The 20,690-nt window shown below is 41.0% G+C and overlaps 1 protein-coding gene across 1 annotated transcript in view; it reads left to right on the top strand.

Annotated features, from left to right (window-relative positions):
- PID1 (phosphotyrosine interaction domain containing 1) overlaps positions 1 to 20,690 on the top strand; it is a 333,263-nt gene that overhangs the window by 144,499 nt on the left and 168,074 nt on the right. The window contains exon 2 of the mRNA XM_078668142.1: positions 6,800 to 6,946. Coding sequence (XP_078524268.1) covers positions 6,800 to 6,946 — 147 coding nt within the window. The remainder of the gene's footprint in view (positions 1 to 6,799; positions 6,947 to 20,690) is intronic.

Below are 20,690 nucleotides of genomic sequence, written 5' to 3'. Positions count from 1 at the left end.
GGAGGCGATGCAAACAAGACAGTACTTAAAGAGGGTTCTCCTAGATAAGTCAGTTGTTGAAGGGGGCTGCCCCACTAGGATAAACAGCAATTGTTTCAGGCAGCTGTGCTGTCAAGCGAATATATGATCTTATTCCGCGGGATAATTCAAGCCAGACCTAAACATGTCCTGCTACTTTGAAGAACATCCATCTACATGTATTCGTTCTTTATTTTTTTATTTTTACATGGAAGCCATTGTTTATTTCTTTGTTGAAATTAAGGCTAAAGCCGTCATACTTTTAATGTAGGGCAACAGTCTTCAAACTATTAATGGTGGAAAGTCCTAATTTAGGGGAACCGAGAGCTACCTAGAAAAGTGAGCCAGGCTAAATATAGCGATTCAGAAAAGGGGGGTGGTGATGAACAGAGTGTCTGAATTAAGCAGACCACTCTTACCCAGTCCAAAGATCAGGGCTTGATCCATCACCGTTATTTAGCTCACTGCCCCATCCCAGCTCAGAACCTGGCTATATGCAAATTAGTCTGTCCCTGGCCCAGTGCATCATGGGAACAGGGCAGACCAAACTACCAAGCCAATTCTTCACCAGAAAGGAGACAAGCTACCGGGGACCGGTTTCTGGCATTTCAGCCTCGTCGACCCGTCTTGCTTGAATCCTGATGGAGCAGTGAGCAAGGGACTCATGTCTGAGTATACCCTGCCACACCTATAGTGGCCAAAAACGATTCAGAAAAGGGGGTGGTGATGAACAGAGTGTCTGAATTAAGCAGACCACTCTTACCCAGTCCAAAGATCAGGGCTTGATCCATCACCGTTATTTAGCTCGCTGCCCCATCCCAGTTAAGAACCTGGCTATATGCAGGCTAAATATAGGGCTCAGATTTGATTTCACAACTGCCTCTTAAAAGCAATTCTAGTTTGCCAGTGAAGTTAGCAAAAAGTGCTAGAGGCACAAGTAAAAATATAAATATTCCTGTGCATTTACATATAAACATTGTATTATGGATAAATAAGACCTTGGGCAACATTTTTGGTTTGAAAAATAAAATCTCATCATGTATCCTGCACAAGCTCCTAAAAATATTTTCCTTTTTCGCTTCACTCACTTAGTGTTTGAGAGTTAACATTTTATATTATAAAATATTAAGAACTACGTTTAACGTTACATGTAGAGAAATTGAAAAAACACCATTGGGCGTTAACATTTCTTGAAAGACATTCCCTCCATCGGCCCCCCATTTGCTCGCTCACTGCACTCCGTCACAACATTTGATTTTATATAATGTTTGTGAGAAAATGTTAGCTTATCGATCATTGGATGGACATATATTTTGATATGGAATTATATTAATGTATTGCATAATTATTTAAAACCATTGAACAAAGTAAATAAATACAGCAGTCCGCTTTACGAAACCTATTGACTGTAAAGAAACTAAAATAGTATAGTTAATCAGGTACACCAGTTATTCTAAAAATTATTTTTACTACATTTTTTAGTACTCAAACTAAGCACAAAAAACATTATTGAAGATCACACGTGCAATTCACTCTATAATAAGCCATAGATGTAGACACTTAGGTGATATCTATGCCTTAATTCACATTGAATTTAGCTATTTAAGTCACTTACTGGCTACTAATCAGTAATTTATTACTCTACAGAAACCATTTAGAACATCAAAGTTAATACAATACCTACTGGTATCCTGGCAAGTTTGAATGCTCGCCTTTAGGATTAAAAACCGAAGGCAAAATTGTTCCTCACTGCCCACTTCTTTGCAAATGCATTAAATATGTAAAACTGATTTAGAGGCGTTCAAACATAATCTACATTTACTCTTTGCCAATAGAGCGCTTTCTCGTCTTAATTAGCATCAAATATTGACATTTGGACAATGAATCAAGAGCTCGAACTGTGTTAGAACCATCTCTGAGATTTTTACAAAATGGTATTACCGCATTTTGGCTCTTAAGAGACGAGACCCCTGATTGGCTGACCGGAGACAATAACAGAGCTTTATGCAAGTAGCCAGATTGGATAGATGTTCTTTATAAACCAAACTCCAATCTCAAATCTTTATAATTCTATTGTACTAAGCATTATCTAACTAGGAGACACATTTTCCTTTGGGGGAAGAAGGAAGACATGTTTGTCTTAATTTCTTTCATTATTGGTTGAGTCGGAGCACTTTGCAGTGTGACGTAAATTCTGCAAAGAACATATGCTAACAATGATCATCCAAGTTTAAGTTTTTCTAAAAGCTGTATTGGAGTCCGTAGATCCTATAGTCACATTCCCAAGTAATTGTAGGTAAATGTCGACTGTAGTGTTTTACTGACAATTTCCCAGGTTCCCCAGTCTCTGCATCTTGAAAAACTCTAAAATCTGTGATATACTCCTGTTCGGTATCCACTTATTAGTACGATTATGGTCGTAAAAATTATTTAAGGCCCTCTGTAGATTTAAGAAGTGTGCATTTGAGCACTCCAGTATTGTATGCGTATTGCACAGTTTCTAGGTGATTGCATCTAGTTTGGAGGAGGGGGGGCAAGCCCCTTTTCTAATTCGTTCTGGAGAGAGTATCAACACTTAGTGATCCATATGGTTGATTCATGCATCAAGATTGAGGTTTCTTGCTTCAGTCTTAATGCTGATTTTGTCTAATTTATTACTAAAGAGCTATAAATGTTGATCTTTTTTTCTTGAAATGAAAATATTTCTTGGCACTGTTTTTTAATGAAAACTTTCTTTGTGGCATGGATACATAATTTTATGGAATTTTTGTATTCTCCTATTTTTGAAGGGGTCTTTAGGGAATGCCGCATGTGGTAGAGACTTATTGCTTGTATACCATAACCCTGATTTTTTTAAACCAGGTTATACAAGTGGGGGAGTTGCTAAGAGGTGTACTAATTTGAAAACCACTGCCCTGTGGTACTTTTTAAAGTTTACATTTACTGTACAAGTCCTGTATTTTAGGGAACCACAAGACTCATGCTGCATATTGAGCATTAGAACACTGGGGTGTTGTGAGCACAATTGAAGACAGTGAAGTGGAAGAGGATTAGTGCAGGGGGGTATAGATGTTTTGTTCAAACATTCCAGTGTTTGCATTTCTGTTATTCCCTGATGAATATTTAACATTCTACTTTGGCCATACAGTATTATAGCCTTTCAGTCTCAGGCTATACCGGTCATTAGAGGCCCTGTCCATTACTATAGGCCCTCAAATGTGTCTCCGGATGATAACTCGGGGGCAGGAGGGTTTTAGCAGCTGCTGGTGCCACAGCACGGGTCTGTTCTTCTATATTGTTCCTGGTTTGATGTGTTTGACATCTGACTTTTAACAAATTCTTTGAGGTTATTACCATAATAAGATTTGTCTGGGGTGGAGAGGGAGGTTTATTATGTCTTGGGGACAAGATGTAACTTGGACAAGAGAAGGTCAAGGACTCTACCCTGAGAAGGTCTACTACATTTCATTCTTTTTTGCCTGAGGAAATGGTGACTCTGCCCACTAGCTTCAGTGTCACCCTGCACGAAACTAAGCATCTGAACGATGTTGACTGTCTCTTTGAGGGTCCCAGGTAAGAGGGAAAATTCCTCAAACGGCAACAACTTTAGTGAAAATGTCATAGTTCTTTATTAAAGATTAAGATTAATGCAAATGAAAATAGCAAGGCACCAATCTCTAACTTCACATCAGCGGAGGTGACAGATCTAAGCAAAGACGTCCGTCAGAAACCCCAAGGAATATTCTAAACTGAGTAAACGTTAGGGACAAAATTAGTAGCAAGAGGGCAATAACTAAGATGGAAAAGAAGGGATCTAATGCATTTTGGTGTATCCTTTACTCGTAATTGATTACTTACTAGGCAGGGTTCTCTGAACAAACCAGGCTATAAGGAAGAGAAGTTCCTAAGTCTGGGTAACTCCCTTTCCCTGTAATTCATGGCATAAACCTACAGATAAAGAAGAGCAAGTTTAACATCCTTTACCTAGTGCTGAATTACACCATCTTGTCACTCCCTTTCTTGTCTGACGCTCGCCACAGAATGCGGAACCACCTGTGGAGGACTACAACACTTGCACATTCCGATAGGCTCTTGGCATTAATGTAAAAAAAAAACCAATAGGCTCTTGGCATTAATGTAAAAAAAAAAACAATAGGCTCTTGGCATTAATGTAAAAAAAAAAACACGATTGTCTACATTAAAAACACCTTATCCTTGCTTCTTGTATTCTATGATTTACCAACTGAACATGTATACGCATGTTGCAGTTCCTTGAATAGCGTGTATAAGTATAGAGTGCACAAGTACTCAAGCTCCATTGAAACATGGGCAAAGATCGTTTCTTAGTTCATCTAGTCCTGAAACCTTTTCATTCAACTCTACTGAATATCCGTGGCAAAAGAGGTCATGAATGAAACATCACAATTATTAGTGTTTGGAGGAGTAACCCGCCTTCCACTATACCATTATATAATGGAGACGGCAGCACAGACCCATGAGGGAGAGGGCCTTTTACAATCCGTATAAACTGTGGTTTAAGAGCTATCGCACCTTTAGAACAGCTCACTCAGCATTGGAAGGTTGGATCAGAAAGTCTGTAATAGCCATTGCTGATTCTCTGGCACGTTCTTCACCCCAAGCATTCCAGAGTTCTAAAATAACATTGTAGCCTGCTGCTGAGAGCCATACTGGTTGTAAAAGGATCTGAACCCAAGTTATATTATGGGGCCACAAGCAGGGGCATATAATGAGAAAGACAGAGCTTTTAACTACTGGTGTAGCCTGAAGCAGAAGGAATATCATGCTCTTTTCACCCAATGAGAGTATAATGTTATCAATTAAGGATGGAGAAAGAGAAATGCAGATGGTTGGAGCACACAGCCTATATCAGCTGCCACTCTGTTGCCTGGAGTGCGGTTCCCAATATTCCAATGTTCTATTTTTCTGTAGTTTGAGAATTATCCAGGTAATTGAAGAAAGTAATACATTTTCAGTCCGAATTGGTCTTTGGGGCTCAGTATTTTAATTAATACGGGACAACGGAGTTCACATAATAAGTCAGTAATTATACTCGAAGGAAGGGCATTCTATGGGCAGGCCTCTCAAATGCCCTGTGTTCTGTGGAGGGAGGCAGGGCCGATGCGGAATTTGAGCTAAAATGAATGGGCGCTTTTTTTTTAATGTTGTGACTTTTGGTGCTTTTTTTTTTTACATACTTTTTTCCCAATACTTTTTTAAATAAACTTGAGAAATTATGATTTAAATCGAAAAAATACTGTCAAAAGTCAATTGCCTTTATTTTCTGTAGACAGCCCTTAACTTTAAGGAAAAGAAATGTGAATTAGTTCATCTTCTTAATATAACTCTGTTTATTTTGCATTTGTGGGTAGAACAATGCCTAGCACCTGCTCCGCACATAGATCTTTTAACTGGGCAGGGAGGCTATTTTCACAACATTCAACTCCGCATGTTCGTGTTCTGTTTCCGCCTCTGTAGTATTTTTGTCTAATTGACATCTTACGAAGCAGTATGTTCACGGGAAACATGAAACACATCACTGAAACATGAAGATGCGATGATCAGATTAACACAACATTAATCCTCTATGTTTAAAGTTGTTTGCATTTTTGTGAAGTTGAGGTTGTGCGCTAAAATATATAGATAGTGACTTTGTAATGCCACTCTTTATTGTACTTTGCGTTTTTAGAGGAAATAGACAGTGCGGCCTTTATGGTGAGCCACCATAGACTATGGTTGTGCGCTGAATGAGAACAAGTTGGCACCATAATAAACAGTCCTAATAATATTTGACATAAAATTAGAAACCGTATAAATTTGCCTCCCTCCGCCCCCCCACTGCCCCAGGAAACGAGATATATGTATGTACACGCTAATTGCCGCCATTTCTGAGGACTTCAAAATACTGTCCCAGTAAAGCGATCATACATTTGAGCAACAGAAACTTTGTTACAAAGACCAACACCAACTTGGTTAGTGACCATAACTGGACTCTGCTTCAAGCAATGGCTACTGGTCAGAGGTTTATCTCTTTAGAAGACCAGCTTAGAGATGGTCTATTTGTTTGCATCAGGACGTGCTCTTTCTGTAATAGGACTGTTGCAATTTATGTTTTTACCTCTAGTTTTGCTGAGTTTAGTACTAGGTTTAGTACTAGGTGGTATAGCCCCCCCCCCACAAACTTGTATAATGGGTAGTAGAGCAGGAGGAGCCATGTGTTAAAAGTACTGCTTGTTGTGTTTATACTGTCCAATTGTTAAATCCCAGAGAAATATATCATACCATGTGGTGATGAGGAGAGACCCACATACAAACCATTGTTGAGGCACAGGGATACCATGTTATGAGGCAATGTATTGCTCTCTGTTTTTCAGAGCACCTTGAGAAAGCACAAATCCAAACAGATATTGAGCATGCAGGTCAAAACCCAAGTCTTCTATTCTCCAATAGGGTTCCTCTCTTCTGGTCTATTTTTCTTTTATATAAATTTCGATCTATTTCTGGTTGAGCATCAAAACAACTGATGCCCCCTTTAACTTTCAAGTCATTTCTGCAAGCCTTTCCCCAAACTTACAAAAATCACCACTCCAAAACATAGATGCATAATATGATACATAATATATTTAGCGTACCTTCCTGGCCTGAATAACCCGCCTGCTATTCTAATGCTCACCTTCAAATGTACTCAGCCAGGCAGGGGATGTTTCTATGAGCCCTGGGGCTTTGGATCCTTTGCTAACCATGTTTTGTCTTGCATCTTCAGCACTTTCAGACCATGATAAAGACCAAGCTGAATGTCCTCACTCTGCGGAAAGAACCTCTCCCTACTGTGATCTTCCATGAACCAGAAGCCATTGAACTGTGCAGCACAACTCCACTGATGAAAAATAGGATTCAAAGTGGATGCAAGGTAAAGTTTATCAATTCTGTTTTTCTGTGCTTTTCAGAATCTTCCTCTTTAGTTCCTTCAACATTTTGGTTTCTTTTGATCTATTATGTTAACTGCTTCCGTGCGGCGCCGATTCCGCCCCTGTGCTGGACATTCCAGAACAGGGTGCGGTCGTGACTGAACCGTTCCGTCATCAGCACAGCTCAGCCGTGACTGATGACGGAACGGTTCCGTCACCAGCATCGAAGGGGTTAAATAGAACTTCAAGGGTGCACTTAAACCAAATGGCATTTTGGCGCTAGAATACGAATCTGACTATCATGCTCATGATTATTGGGTGAGATATGATCACTGTTTAAATCAAATTAATTTTAAATATTCCAACTATGTATCATTAAGCAGTCCGTTCCACAGTATTCGTTAAGTGACAATGTGGTAAGTGCCTTAAGAGTGATAGGAGACAGTTATGTTTGCTGTACAGAAACTAGAGCAGGGGGATATAGAATGACAGAAATCCTGTGAGCACATGCACCTTTTACACATTGTACTCTTTAAGTGGACAGGTGTTCTCTATTGGGATGAACTGGATTAATTGGTGGTCACAAAGGGAATCAGGCCTAATCTCCACCAAGCTGACTCCTGATCATAGCATAATATGGAAAAGCAGATGCACATTCTCAAACTACAAACCTCCACCCTACGTGGTGGTAAGATGCTGCGCCTCAAGATCCCAACCTGACCACAAGAAGTGTGTTTTATGGCCTCTCTCTGCCAGAAGCTTAACCACACATGAATGAAGCTGCACAAATAGCTGAGAACAGAATCCAGACCTACCCAGCCAAGCAATCCGCTTTATTGAAGTAATAGCGGGGGCGACTGTGTGCCTTGTAAAACCACATTGAAAAATTGCGGCGGCCAAGAGTGAATTCATTGCTTTCCCTCACTGTGCAGTTGCAAGCATCATTCAAGCTGAAAGTAAGATTGAGAAGTTGGCCACAGACCTCAGTGTCCTTGGTTTACGTCCAGGAAATGAGGGGAATAATCTAAAGGACATTATGTTATCCCTTTTGAGCGACAATGTAAACATGGATGGCCAGGGATTCCTGATGACATTCCATCTGTAAACATTATAAGGGACAGAAGATCCAAACTGCACTGTTCTATAAAGATAGACGCGCCGCAAAATGTAAAAGAAATATTTATATATTCTATGTGGCTGCCCAAAAGAAAGTGATTTGGCTGTTTTTTTCCAGACCTCATCCACAAATACTACAGAGCATCATAAACAAACTGTTGGTGTTAAAGACACAGACCTCTGTAAATTATGAATGTGTTGTGGGGAGAAGATATACATCTGTGTTCAGGTACTGCCAGCCTGATGATTTCTAGGGATCATTGCAGTTTTGGATCCGACAAGGCCTTATCTGAGATGGGTGGTGAAGAGAATCTATGAATGCCCATGTTTATGATGCTACGTACTCTACACTTTCAAACTTTAATATCTGTACTAATGTTTTTGGTGGGTCGCAAGTGAGGAGGGGCAGGGATCTTGTAACTGAGCTGTAATTTCCTTCATTTTCCTGGAAGGCGCCATGTTTCCCTGTCTTGCGCCATTCACAACTGCCTGGATTTGTTCCTGTCCCTCAATGCAGTTGGCAAAATATGAAGACGCAGAGTAAGTCAAAAAGTTTCTCCCAGCACTGGAGAGAGTACATCTGCCTGGCATTTAACTGCACACCTACTACATCCACTGATGCTAATCCCTAGCTATTTACATGCCAATATCAATCTATACATGTTCTCATTCATGCCTCTCGTAGAGATCAGTGTTTTCAAGGTGCAACTGCAATACTGTAGGCACTCTTCCAAACACGTAGAATATATTTAAAAAATATCAGCTTAAATCTGCCAGTCCTGCGGTAATTTCCTATTGGGCATTGCATCTGCTTTGTGATGAGACCGATTATGCGTCCGGCTATACATTTGATGTGAATTTTCATATAGCAGAGGAATTTGCAGCAAATTGGAACATTATTTGAGTCAGTCAAATCTTACTTGTGAGGAAACAAATGAAATACAACTTTAAGGAGTGAAATGATTGGAGATGTGGAAAGGATGTGTTTGCATAGGGGAGAATCATACAGCAAGGGTATCTAACCAGTAAAATCCCCCAGAAAGCAAAGTTAATTTCACAAGGGATTTGGCAGCCTTCCTTTGGCGGCTTTAGTAGTCCCTGTATTTCCATAACCAAGGTTAGTCCTTCAGCCAAAGGGTACCCCGAGTTGTGGTGCTAAAATACTGCAGGCCAAACGCTCTTTTGTCTGATGCCTTGAAAATCCTCATAGTGTTTCTAGTGCTAGCTATTCTGCCATGTGGCCGTTACATTTGTTCCAGGGAGAGGAGGGCCGCTTTTGAACCAATTTCCCTTTATGTACAATTTTAAAGGTTTCCATGGTCTTGCCACAAAGGGACAACACATACAAGAGTGTGAATCTAGGTGGAACACCTCTGGAATAGAAATGCTGAATCTTTTCGTCAGTAGCCTTTCTGTGATTATAAAACTACAGAAATCAAATGTGTTACGAGCTCTGCCCATCTGGTGCCCGGCATAACTTCTTAAAATAATGATACTTATTGAACTAATTATCATGCCAACAAATGTAACTTGCTTGGAGTACTGAACTGTTTGAAGCTTCAGTGCTGGCTTTAGAAAGTCTTGTGTTGTTTGACCTCAAAAAACGTTTTATTTTTTTTTCTGTGAAGGAAAAATTACATACAACTGGGTTATGACTCTTGCCCAGCATGCATTGTTTAAATTACCAAGCTTTCTTGGTATCCAATTACAGTCAAATTGCTTTTTGTCATGAAGTCATTGCTGCCCCAGCACAACGCAGCTGTATTCAGTGTAATGAAGCAAGCGCCATGGTATGCGGTGTTATTGCTACAAAACTGCTTGCTAGCTTCCATTTCATAATGTAACACAAGAGCAGAAGGCACATTTCTCCCAGTACTTGCTACTTTTCATTCAAGCACAGTCCAGGCGCATCAAGTATTGTGACATGTTTATTTTTACAAAAAAAAAGCACTTTAAAAAATTGCCTACAATCTTGGGCCTGTGGAAAGAGCTACTTAAGTGGTAAGCGGGGAAGGACGGAGAGAATTTGCATTGACAATTCCTATCAATGGGCCTTTTTCATGTACGTTTTTCCCCCGAATCTATAGCAGATAGAAAAGAAAAAACTAACTTTCAACATCTTTTCGTTTTATAGTTGCATCCAGTCAATCTGTATCGGGGGTGGCCAACACATTGATATTAATTAGTAATAATAAGTATTTATTTGGGAGTATTTATTCCAAAACCAGCAATTGCAGAAATAAATAATAAAAACAACTTCAATCAGTGAAGAATTCACAGCACAACAGGAAATAGTCACAATTTCCTTTCCCTGATCTTTTTCAAGAACATAGCAAAAAGATAAAAATGTTATTCCTTCATTTCATACCATAATTCTGTTCTAATAATTATAAATACATTCGTTGTTGATAAATAAACTATTCAGAGGAATATTTGTCAACTTTGCGGCTTGAACTAATTAGAAGTTTTAATAATTTTTAAACAGTGCTCCCATCGGTGCACCAGGTAGAATTTGGCACTAGTTCTTATACATGTATTGTGAACCTGTATGTTTTATATAGGGATGCACTTATTTCAAATAAAAATTCCAATATTTTTTGTTATTGTTACTCTATATTTTATTGTTTCATCTTTTTTGTACAGTTTGTTCTCAGTATCATTACATATCTCATTGCAAAAACTTTTTGTTCAGTAGTTCGTCAATTCTTATGATATTGTCTGTATGTCCAGCATTTACATTTCTATATCCATTGTATTTTGTGCCCCTTGCTCTCCATACCCCTTTCGCTGCGGTGGCATGTCCTCTGCAGCGCTAAGGGGCGGGGGGGGCGCGCAGCGCTCCGACGCTGGTGACGTAACCGCTCCGTCACGCCCCTCGGGTGGGCTGTGCTTGTGACGGAGCGGTTCCGTCACGGCCCCGCCCGCTCAATAGAACGCGCCGCTCAGGCGCGAAATCAGTGCCGCGCAGGCGCGGCGAGCGGGCCGTGACGGAACCGCTCCGTCACCAGCACAGCCCACCCGAGGGATGAGACGGAGCGGTTCCGTCACCAGCGTGGGAGGGGATACTGCGTAACTTTCTGTAAATAAAAACATAAATCAACCCTAACAGAAAAAAATCTGAAATATTTTCTTTGCAGTTAATTAAACACCCCATGCTGAGATGTGTAACAATCTTAATCAACACCAGGGTAGTAGTACCCTTGCAAGCTCTTAAGTCAGCATGTACTATGGGGAACTTTACTACCACCTTCACCATCACCAAGGTAATGCTTAACCTTCCATAACTAATATGAGTAGTATCGCTCCCAACACAAGTATTTGGAAACATCATATGATGTAAAATCCGATTTCAAAATACCACTAGGCCCTTATGCCCATGCAACCCCGTTTGGGGTATCCTTCGTAAGTAAACCTTAGTTACCTACTAAAAAGCTTAGTCTCGTTTTACACTACTTCACTCGGGTCTCCATCCCCAAGAGCTTTCTCTATATACAAAAACAACCATATTGGTCCAGTCCAGAGTGTATTGTTTCTCTGTGTGCGTAAATAAACACAGATCTGTTGTCATTTGAAGCCTGTTACCTGCAGCCCACTCACAACTTTAAATATGTTGTTCTTAACTTCAGCAACCATCCAACTACTTTGTTGATGACCACACTTTCTCCAAATTCCAAGTAACCATAAAAAGTCTCTGTTTGCACCACTGCCATACTTCAAGCCAACCTTGATGTTTTTCCATGCTGAGTCTACCCTTTGCCCAATGTTATCAAGCTCAATTTCACTGATCTACACTGTCAGTGCTGACTCTGCCTTCAGGCAGATGCAATCACACTCTATTTCATCGATCCTTCTATTTAGCTGCAGTGCTTTATTTCACTCAAGTTACACAGCTCATGGATATTAGCCACTTAAAGCTGGCAACGTAACGCATATGCCTGATATAAACATCCTACTATGCATTGTGCCTTCCACAACATTAGTAACACCTAAATCTGTCGAGATCATTTTATATTGCCTACAAAATAGAACGATACTTTGTTTGCCTAGTTCATAGTGAGACAAATTACTATGCATCCTTCTTCCTTGCAGCCTTTGGGGCCAATTTACAAAAGCATTTTATTGTACATAAAGTAGTACTCCTGTAATATTTATTTTTTGACCTACTCTTAGATGTGTGGTTTGGCCCCATAATATCTAAAATGGGAGTATTCATGTACAATTAGTACAGATTAAAAGGAGTATGCTCTTTTTGCACTTTTACTAATAGGGAGACGGTCATAAATGCTTTGGTGAATTGGCCCCCATGTTTACCCTTATACTTTAACATGTTCCAAAGAAATAATTATTACACTATCTCCAACCTCCCCACTTTGATAGTGGCTTTGTCCAGATGAGATATTACATTTATGTTAGTATGCTTGTCCCGCCACTCCTTAGTGTGCAATAATAAATACTCTAGTTTGATGCTGCTTATTTGTGGAGGAAAAGGCATTAAATGTGTGCTACATTACTTCGCGGCTGCTTTCAGAGTTTATGCAGTGATGTACATGCTCTATGAAAATCAATTCTTCTGTAGACACGGAGACATTATTTACTGCCGGCGACATAATTTACTGTCGGCCATTGCAGTATGTAGAGGTGGTAAATTCATTTTAGTGTGGCATTCTTTGAATACTTCTTTCTGGGGGGGAATGATGCCCGCTAGCCAAGTGGTAATGCTGCTGGCACCCTATTCTGAGCACTGAATTGGTACTTGGAAGTTTAAACCAAAAAAAATCACCAAACGTCATGCTGTTCAATTTCCTTACATGATGTTCCCTTCACTCATCGTATGGACCCTCTGTGTGGTCTCTGCACAGTTGTTGCCATAGGTATTGTTCTCAGTAGGATCAGGTGTTTTGATGTGCCCTGCAAATAAAAGTCCTTGCCTATCATCCTAGAAACATTCAAATTCTTAATTTACAGGTTCTCTGCTTGCATCATTGTGTTGATGCACTGAAGAAGTGCATTTTCACTGTCCATTAATTTTCTGCCCCCTGCCTGTTGTCTACTGATTTGTGGGCGTTTACAGTAGATGTCGGTTGAGGGGCTTCGTGCTTCCAACCAACGCGATATTGATGAGAGTCTTATGCATGTGGGTTTATGTGGGTATAGGTTTGTTTGAAGAGTTGGCGAGTCATTTAGTGGATCATTGTCTGCAGGTCCCTACATTGGTAAAAAAAAAAGATACCTTTATTCTCACAAGATAACTTATCCATCCAAAAAGTTCTGGTCGTTTAGGTGGTGAGATTGAACTCAATGGGAGCGAACATAACCAAATGCTCTGAAACAACATTAAAGAGGTCAGAGGAGGTTGTAAACCATGATCTGATGTCTTTGTTGCTTGTTGGGAAGATGTTGAATTTACAGTGCTCGGTCTTATTTCCCATTGGCCGCGGTCTCTAATATTTGTCCAAAATATCTGCAGTGCCTTCCTGCGCCTTCTCAGAATCCCTGTCGCCCCATTGTCTGCGTTTTCCAGTTTCTTTATTCGCTCTGTGTTTTGCCATGCCTTAATGCAATTTACACACATTTCCAGAACGCAGCAGGAAATTGTTTGGACACATCCATTCTTGAAACTACTGTTTTTCTAATCCTTAATAATATGTTTTACACAGAATCCGAAGGCCCACTGACCAACAGGAAGAAAATAGGATTTCTCAAGGCGGCTGTAAGATTTAACACAGGCATAAGGCTTTCTATTCAGGGTGGTCTTATCCGCATGGTAGCGTGACTGCCATCGGCTGAGATCCCAGGCCTGCACGAGAGCTGGCTTCCGCTTCAGGATCAGAATAGCATGCATTGACTGGCTGATTAGCTTTAATATCTATCCCAGGGGAAATGCCTTGACTTAAAGTTTAATAGGGGCTTATGTACAGAATAATTATACCTACTTCCACCCACAAGTTTCCTTGTAAAAAACAAAAATGCTAATTCATAAATCTGGAAAAATGCATGGTAAGAGTAGGAAATGCACACTTGGTACATTTTTAAAGCACTATCCTTTGCCCAGACACTAGCGTTATGAAAAATCTGTTTATACTTTTGCTTGCAAGTGGAATCTTCTATTTGTGAAAAATTCTCCCAAGTGACAATTTTGCAAGATATATTTTAATTAATATCGTCCTATTGAAAAATGTCAGTGCCACTCAGTGTTTTCCATTGAAACCCTGGGCTTAAATTGCGCCAAACCCGAAAAAGCTTTGGCAAGCCAATACTTTTCAAACTGAGAAGGCAAGTGATGGCCTTCTAGCTTTGCAAGTGCTTGTTTGCATTTGCGCTCGACATGTTTCTGCACATCACTCATATGCATCAAAACGCCTGTGCATGTATGTGTGCACAGGAATGCATCTTGTACACCATTCCAAGATAACCCGTGCCTGCACAGGTATCATAGCTGCTGGCTAGGAGGGCCCGCCCAATAAAAAATACAATAATGGAATTAAATCAAAGGAGTGTGTGTACTACTTTTTAAGAGTGTTCACATGCACAATATGTCATGGGCTGACACCAAAGTCAACCCTAATAGGCAAAACCAAAAAGAAATCAGAATAACAGCAGTAGAATAAGGCAGAAGGGAGTTGTGCAGATGCTTCTTTTCCATTCTACATCTGCGGCGGCTCCTCTGCTAAGGCAGAGAGGCGTGTCGCCCCACTGCATTTCGAGCACTTGATAAAATAAAAATAAAATGATAACTCTAGCTTATTATCATTTTATTTTTCTGGTTTATGGAGCGGGTGGAGCTTGGCTGTGTCACAGCTAGCTAGGGGAGGAGTGATGGGCACTTAAGTGGGCATGACTGCTTGGCCCACCCAAACAGTCATGTGCATTTTGCATGTTTCCCACCAGGTCGTAATGCACAGCCTGGTTAGGAACATGCATAAACTCCCACTGCCTGTCTGAGCACTGAACCACGGCGCTCAGATCAATCACAACACTGCCTTGCAGCGTTGTGATTGGCTGTGGGTGCCTGATTGTGCTTCCTGCTTCAAGCAGGAACATAAGAGGACGACGTGAGACGAGGCTGCGGACTGGGAGCAGGTCCAAGTCATTTTTTTAAACTTATTTTTCTAGCCCCCCCCCCCACCCCACCCCTGCACCACCCATGATACTTGGTGGCAGCTGCCACTGCTCTGCATGTTTAGGTACATTACATATTGTGTGTTATGGGAGCTCTTGTTAGACAACTAAAGCTTGACTGTAGGTGAGATATCTAAAAATGACTTATTGGGCACCCTTCCCCCACAGTGTAGCCTTTTGAAAGTGGCAGCAAACCATTGTAGGTCGTAGAATTAATTAATAAGGTTGTTCTAAAGAATAAGGGATCAGATGCATCATTGTACTAGTTGTGATTTGTGACCAGCGCTTTTTGTGTCCAATGTTGAAGTTTGCGAACTTAACTATGTACTAATTGGTCCGTTCATAAAATTCCGAATCAGAGAGGGTTACAACCCGACTTATCAAATTGATATTCATCTGGTAGGTTACAAATTGCAACTCACTCCCATTGGGTGCAATCCCAGTGGTGGCAGCCTGCAAGAGTCCGCAAGCTACAATGTCTGTGATTGCATTTAAATTAAAAATTTTTTTTAAAACAGCCCGATTTACTGAAAGAAAACGAGTCTGAACAATAAAATATATATATATATATATATATTACCTACTGGCGGTCGCCAGTAGGTATATATAGTTAGGATTTTTTCTCTATGGGTTTTTTGAAAATTCTATGTCTAATAACTTTGGCGTTTGTGGACGGAATTGGCTGAAATTTTCAGGAAAATGGCACATTTTGTTTCTGAGCAGCCCCTGAAAATTTTGGGGGGGTTCGTCAAGGGGGGGCCGAGAAAAAAGGGGGGTCCCAAAACGCGTTTTTCCCATGTTAATTTCCATAGGGCGGTTGGCCTCACTTTTAGCCCGAACGGCTGAATGGATTTGCACGAAACTTAACAAAATTGTAGGGACTGGTAGCCCGATGTGCCTTTTGTAGGTCTCAATATATGTGCTCCAGTGGATTTTGAGAAATTAACGTTTAAAAAAAGATATATATCTGTAACAGCGGACTGGGCAGCGGCCCAGGACGCGTACTTGTCGCGCAACGGAGCTTTGTGAAGCGAAGCTGATTGGTTCTCCGGCGTCTGTCAACATTCCAAACAGTCCGTAGCGGCCGCCATCTTGTCTCTCGGTAGGATCGAGAGACAAGAGGAGGTCAAAACAAAGGGGGAAATAACTATAAGGGGGCATAGTAGATCCTCGCTGACCCCCTAGGTTTGATGTGGAGGTTTTAAAAGGGCCCCGCGGGGCAAAAAAAAATAATAATAATAATAATCGAACGGCTGAATGGATTTGCACGAAACTTGGCAAAATATTAGGGACTGGTAGCCCGATGTGCCTTTGCTAGGTCTCAATATATGTGCTCCAGTGGATTTTGAGAAATTAACGTTCAAAAAAAGATATATATCTGTAACAGCGCTCCGCTTCGCGTAACGGAGGTTTGCGAAGCTGATTGGTCATTCTGTCACTGGGCTATAGTTGGGCTACATCTGGCTGATATTTGGGCTACATTTGTTTTTTTGTGTGTCTGGCGGCCATCTTTGGGCTACATTGGGCTACATTGGGCTTCATTGGGCTACATTCGGCTAATTAGCAAATAGCTCATCGCAAACTAGGAATGGTAAAGAATCGCTATTTATTCCTTAAAGTTCGCTATTTAGGAAATGCAAAAAACTTTGATGATACATATGGCGGTTCATCTCTAACAAGATAAGAAGCATAGGGATACATTTATGATGACTGGCGCATCACCAGGGATGTGTTAGTCATTCTGTGCCGCTGTTCCGTCACCTATGGTGTGCTGCATTTACAATGCGGCGCATCATGGGGCAAAAACAGCACAGATGCGTGATGTATCTGTGCCGTAAAGGTGGCGCATTGCTGGAGTTGTATCGCAAGTGTGATGAAGCTCCAGCAAGGGTCGGGGGTGCCCCTGTCGCAGGGTTTCTGTTCTCACACAGAACTGTGGACAGAGGATTGGAACCTCGGCGAATGCATTGCTGGAGTTGTATCGCAAGTGTGATGAAGCTCCAGCAAGGGTCGGGGGTGCCCCTGTCGCAGGGTTTCTGTTCTCACACAGAACTGTGGACAGAGGATTGGAACCTCGGCGAATTAGGGTGTCCCAAAACTCACGTTAGTAATGAAAAACTCCTTAGCAAGCTAGGTACAGTGTCACATTGGATATAACAAACTCTCAATGTTTAGACAATCCAGAATATGAACTTATAGTACCTCAGGATACGTGGAACTCATGAACAGTCGGTCGTTATAGATTTCTTAGAAACCAGAACATGGAGTTAAGAAGAACAGATGCGTATTTGAAATGTTTATTTACTAATGCCGTCTTCTCAGGCGTAGTACCTTAGATAATAAAAGTACACATATTATCAGTAGCAAAATTACCAGCATAGTTACTAGTACATAAAAAGTGAATGGTGATAGTATGTTAACATGCTGTAAATGAATAAGAGTTAGCAACACTTATAAGCAGCCGCGGGCCGTGGAGGGAGTTACGGTGAGGCAGGGAGGCGGGGAGGGGGAGAAGCAGGGTGGAGAATACAAGTACACATATTATCAGTAGCAAAATTACCAGCATAGTTACTAGTACATAAAAAGCGAATGGTGACAGTATGTTAACATGCTGTAAATGAATAAGAGTTAGCAACACTTATAAGCAGCCGCGGGCCGTGGAGGGAGTTACGGTGGGGCAGGGAGGCGGGGAGGGGGAGGGGCAAGGTAGAGAGGGCTCCACCCTGCTTCTCCCCCTCCCCGCCTCCCTGCCCCATCGTAACTCCCTCCACGGCCCGCGGCTGCTTATATCTCACCCTCCCTAATACACATATTATATTATTTGCTAAGAAGGTCTCTTTGTGTTGGTTTAGGGCGTGCCCATACTTTAGTGTCTTAGATTTGAAGGAATCACATCAGCATACACCAGCTCTCTCTTCATGTGAACCGCATCAACTGTTGTGTATGTGTGTTCGGCAAAGCAATATAAAACCCGCCTCATGCCCAGAATTGGCAGAAGTTGCACTTATGTTATGAGTATGAAGTCGTGGAGATCAGACCTCATAACAATTCTGTATCGTGTTGTTCTTGAAACTTTAGCACTCGCTGTACAGATATAGTTTAACAAGTAAAGCAGATAGTAGACCAATAACATATTATTCTCATGTAAACCACGATGAACTACTAGGTGGAAAGCTAAAGCAACAACTAAGTGTCGTGTGCAGAAGTTGCAAAAAAGGAAAAATGGCGTTTAAACCGGTAATGAGCCCATGCTAACTTAACACGGTGTAAAGATATCCAGGACCTAGATGACACCTCCCCATGATCCGGAAACGAACTGAATAAGATAATAGAAGTGCCATCTCATGAGAGCAGATTGCAAGTTTATATGTGGACGGTCCGCAAGGTAAAGCATTAAAAACTAGGAAAATTTAATGCTAAAGAAAAATAAAACAGCCAAGTACTTTATCGAGTCTTAAGCCAATAGGCAAGGTAAATAATAAAAACTTGACAAATAAGTCAATGAATTGTCAATGAAATGCTAGTACTCAGCATATCAAACATGAAAAAGGTCTATGACATAACTGTGTATGCAAAATAAGCTGCAACAGCCTCCAATAGGAAGTCACCGTCTTCATCCGAAAACAGTTCAGCCATCCAATTTAAAAGCGGAAAAGAACATACGTGCTCTCCCAGCACCGGATCCTCTATCACCATCAGAGGACAGCTCGGTGGGTTTTCAAGAAAGCTCTGTTCCAAGAAAGACTGTGCTGCCGCCAGTAAATTCCAGGGACCAAGTAGTCCATGCATCAATGCCACAGCCATAATCCTTTCGCCAGGACAAACCAACTCGTGAGTAATGATAGGAGTCATCAGCTGATTAAAGTCGACGTCAGGAGAAACCGGTCCGCAGAGACACAAATCAATGGCCCAATCGAAATCACAGGTCAGGCAGTGAAATACAGGCTGGACACAGGTGAAGTAGGAGAATCGAAAAGATAATCCATATGCCGTGCTTAATATCGCCAACGGCATTGTGCCATAATATTCTAGCATGCGATTGCGGATTAGTGTCAGCAGCTGCAGGGTGGGAGGTTGCATAGGAGGGACATCCATATTTAAAAATGTAAAAAAGCACAAGAGCGTCCGCTGGTAATGCAAGTAAAAATGCCAATCCACGAACCAGAGTGGAGAAAATAGAATGAAAGGAAGCAGGGATGACTCCAAAGATTTTCTCAAATGAAGTCACGAGACCACTGGTAACAACTTTAAAAAAGTGCGCCAGGGACTTTGTGGAGGATGCGTTAAAGATAGTCGGAAACATGTTGCTGAAATTGAAAGGCAAATCTTAATTGAAAAGGGTGTGCACCTCTGTACGGGTGTTCGCTATGTGAAGTACGAAAGTTTCACGGGCCGAACTCAAGGCCACCTCTCTCTGAGACAAAAGAGCTCTTATTCTTGCCATGCCGTTGAAACGTGTCCCAAGGTTGGTATTTGTGGCCAGATTGAAAACTCCCTATGTTCATGTGTGGGAGGAAATAGAACATTTCTGCAGCAAATAACCCGTTCACTTACTGTTACGATAAAAGGAATACTTTTAATTAACTCAGAACAATCTTCATTATTGAGCATCAAATAACTACCATTTTCCAACAACTTGAACGTGGGGATGATAGCAGGAACTGGCGTGCCTTGCAACACGCAAGCCATATTTGGTCGGTGTTTGTTGCATGAACCGTGTAACTGTATGTGCCTACACATTAGTGAATGATCTGGCGTCTCAGTGCATTCCTCTCCATTCAGATAAACTTCTTGATCATCTTTGAAACATCTGTATGTGTATGGAAGCGACCAGACCTCATGAAGAAAAGCACTACCTAAAGGTTCATAACGACCTATTGGTATATATTTCATACAATTTGAAAACTTATATAAAGCAAAAGGCAGCGTTATTAAACCGTGGATAAGGCATGTTGCCAAAAAACCCGCAATCCTCTGCTGATGATGTCACTGAGCATGTCATGAATGATGTAATATGTGACATCATCAGCAGTGGATTACGGGTAATAGTATCTCTAGTTTACTCCCCTATAGCTGTCTTTCTTTTAACATAAGTGTCTGTTTCCTTCCCTTATACTTACTGTTTTTGGTTCGCTTCCGGTTCGCGTACCGGCGAGCGAACTGGGAAGCGAACTAAGAGAAATAGAGGTTGGCACAGTTCCAAATATTGTACCAATTTTTTAATAACGGGGAGGTAGTTCTGAAAAGAACTTTTTTTTTTTAATTTTCTGAACATTTTTTTACTGTTTTTGAATTTTTCGGAACAGTTTTATATTTTTTTGGGTTTTTCTTGGAGGGGGCAATGAAAACGATTCATTGTAAAGGGCTCAACAGGAGCAACAAAACAAAAAAAAGAAGTATTTATTATTTTGGGCGTTTCGTACAAACTTGCATATGATAGTCAATAGCTCTGTTGATCAGAGTGATGCTTTTTTCTCCGTAGGAAATGAATCCATCGCAAAATACGCAGAT

This window comes from Lissotriton helveticus, chromosome 11 (genome assembly GCF_964261635.1).
Source record: "Lissotriton helveticus chromosome 11, aLisHel1.1, whole genome shotgun sequence".
Classification (NCBI taxonomy): Eukaryota; Metazoa; Chordata; class Amphibia; order Caudata; family Salamandridae; genus Lissotriton; species Lissotriton helveticus.
Note: the sequence above shows the minus strand (reverse complement) of the source record. Positions and strands in the feature narration are given on the sequence as shown.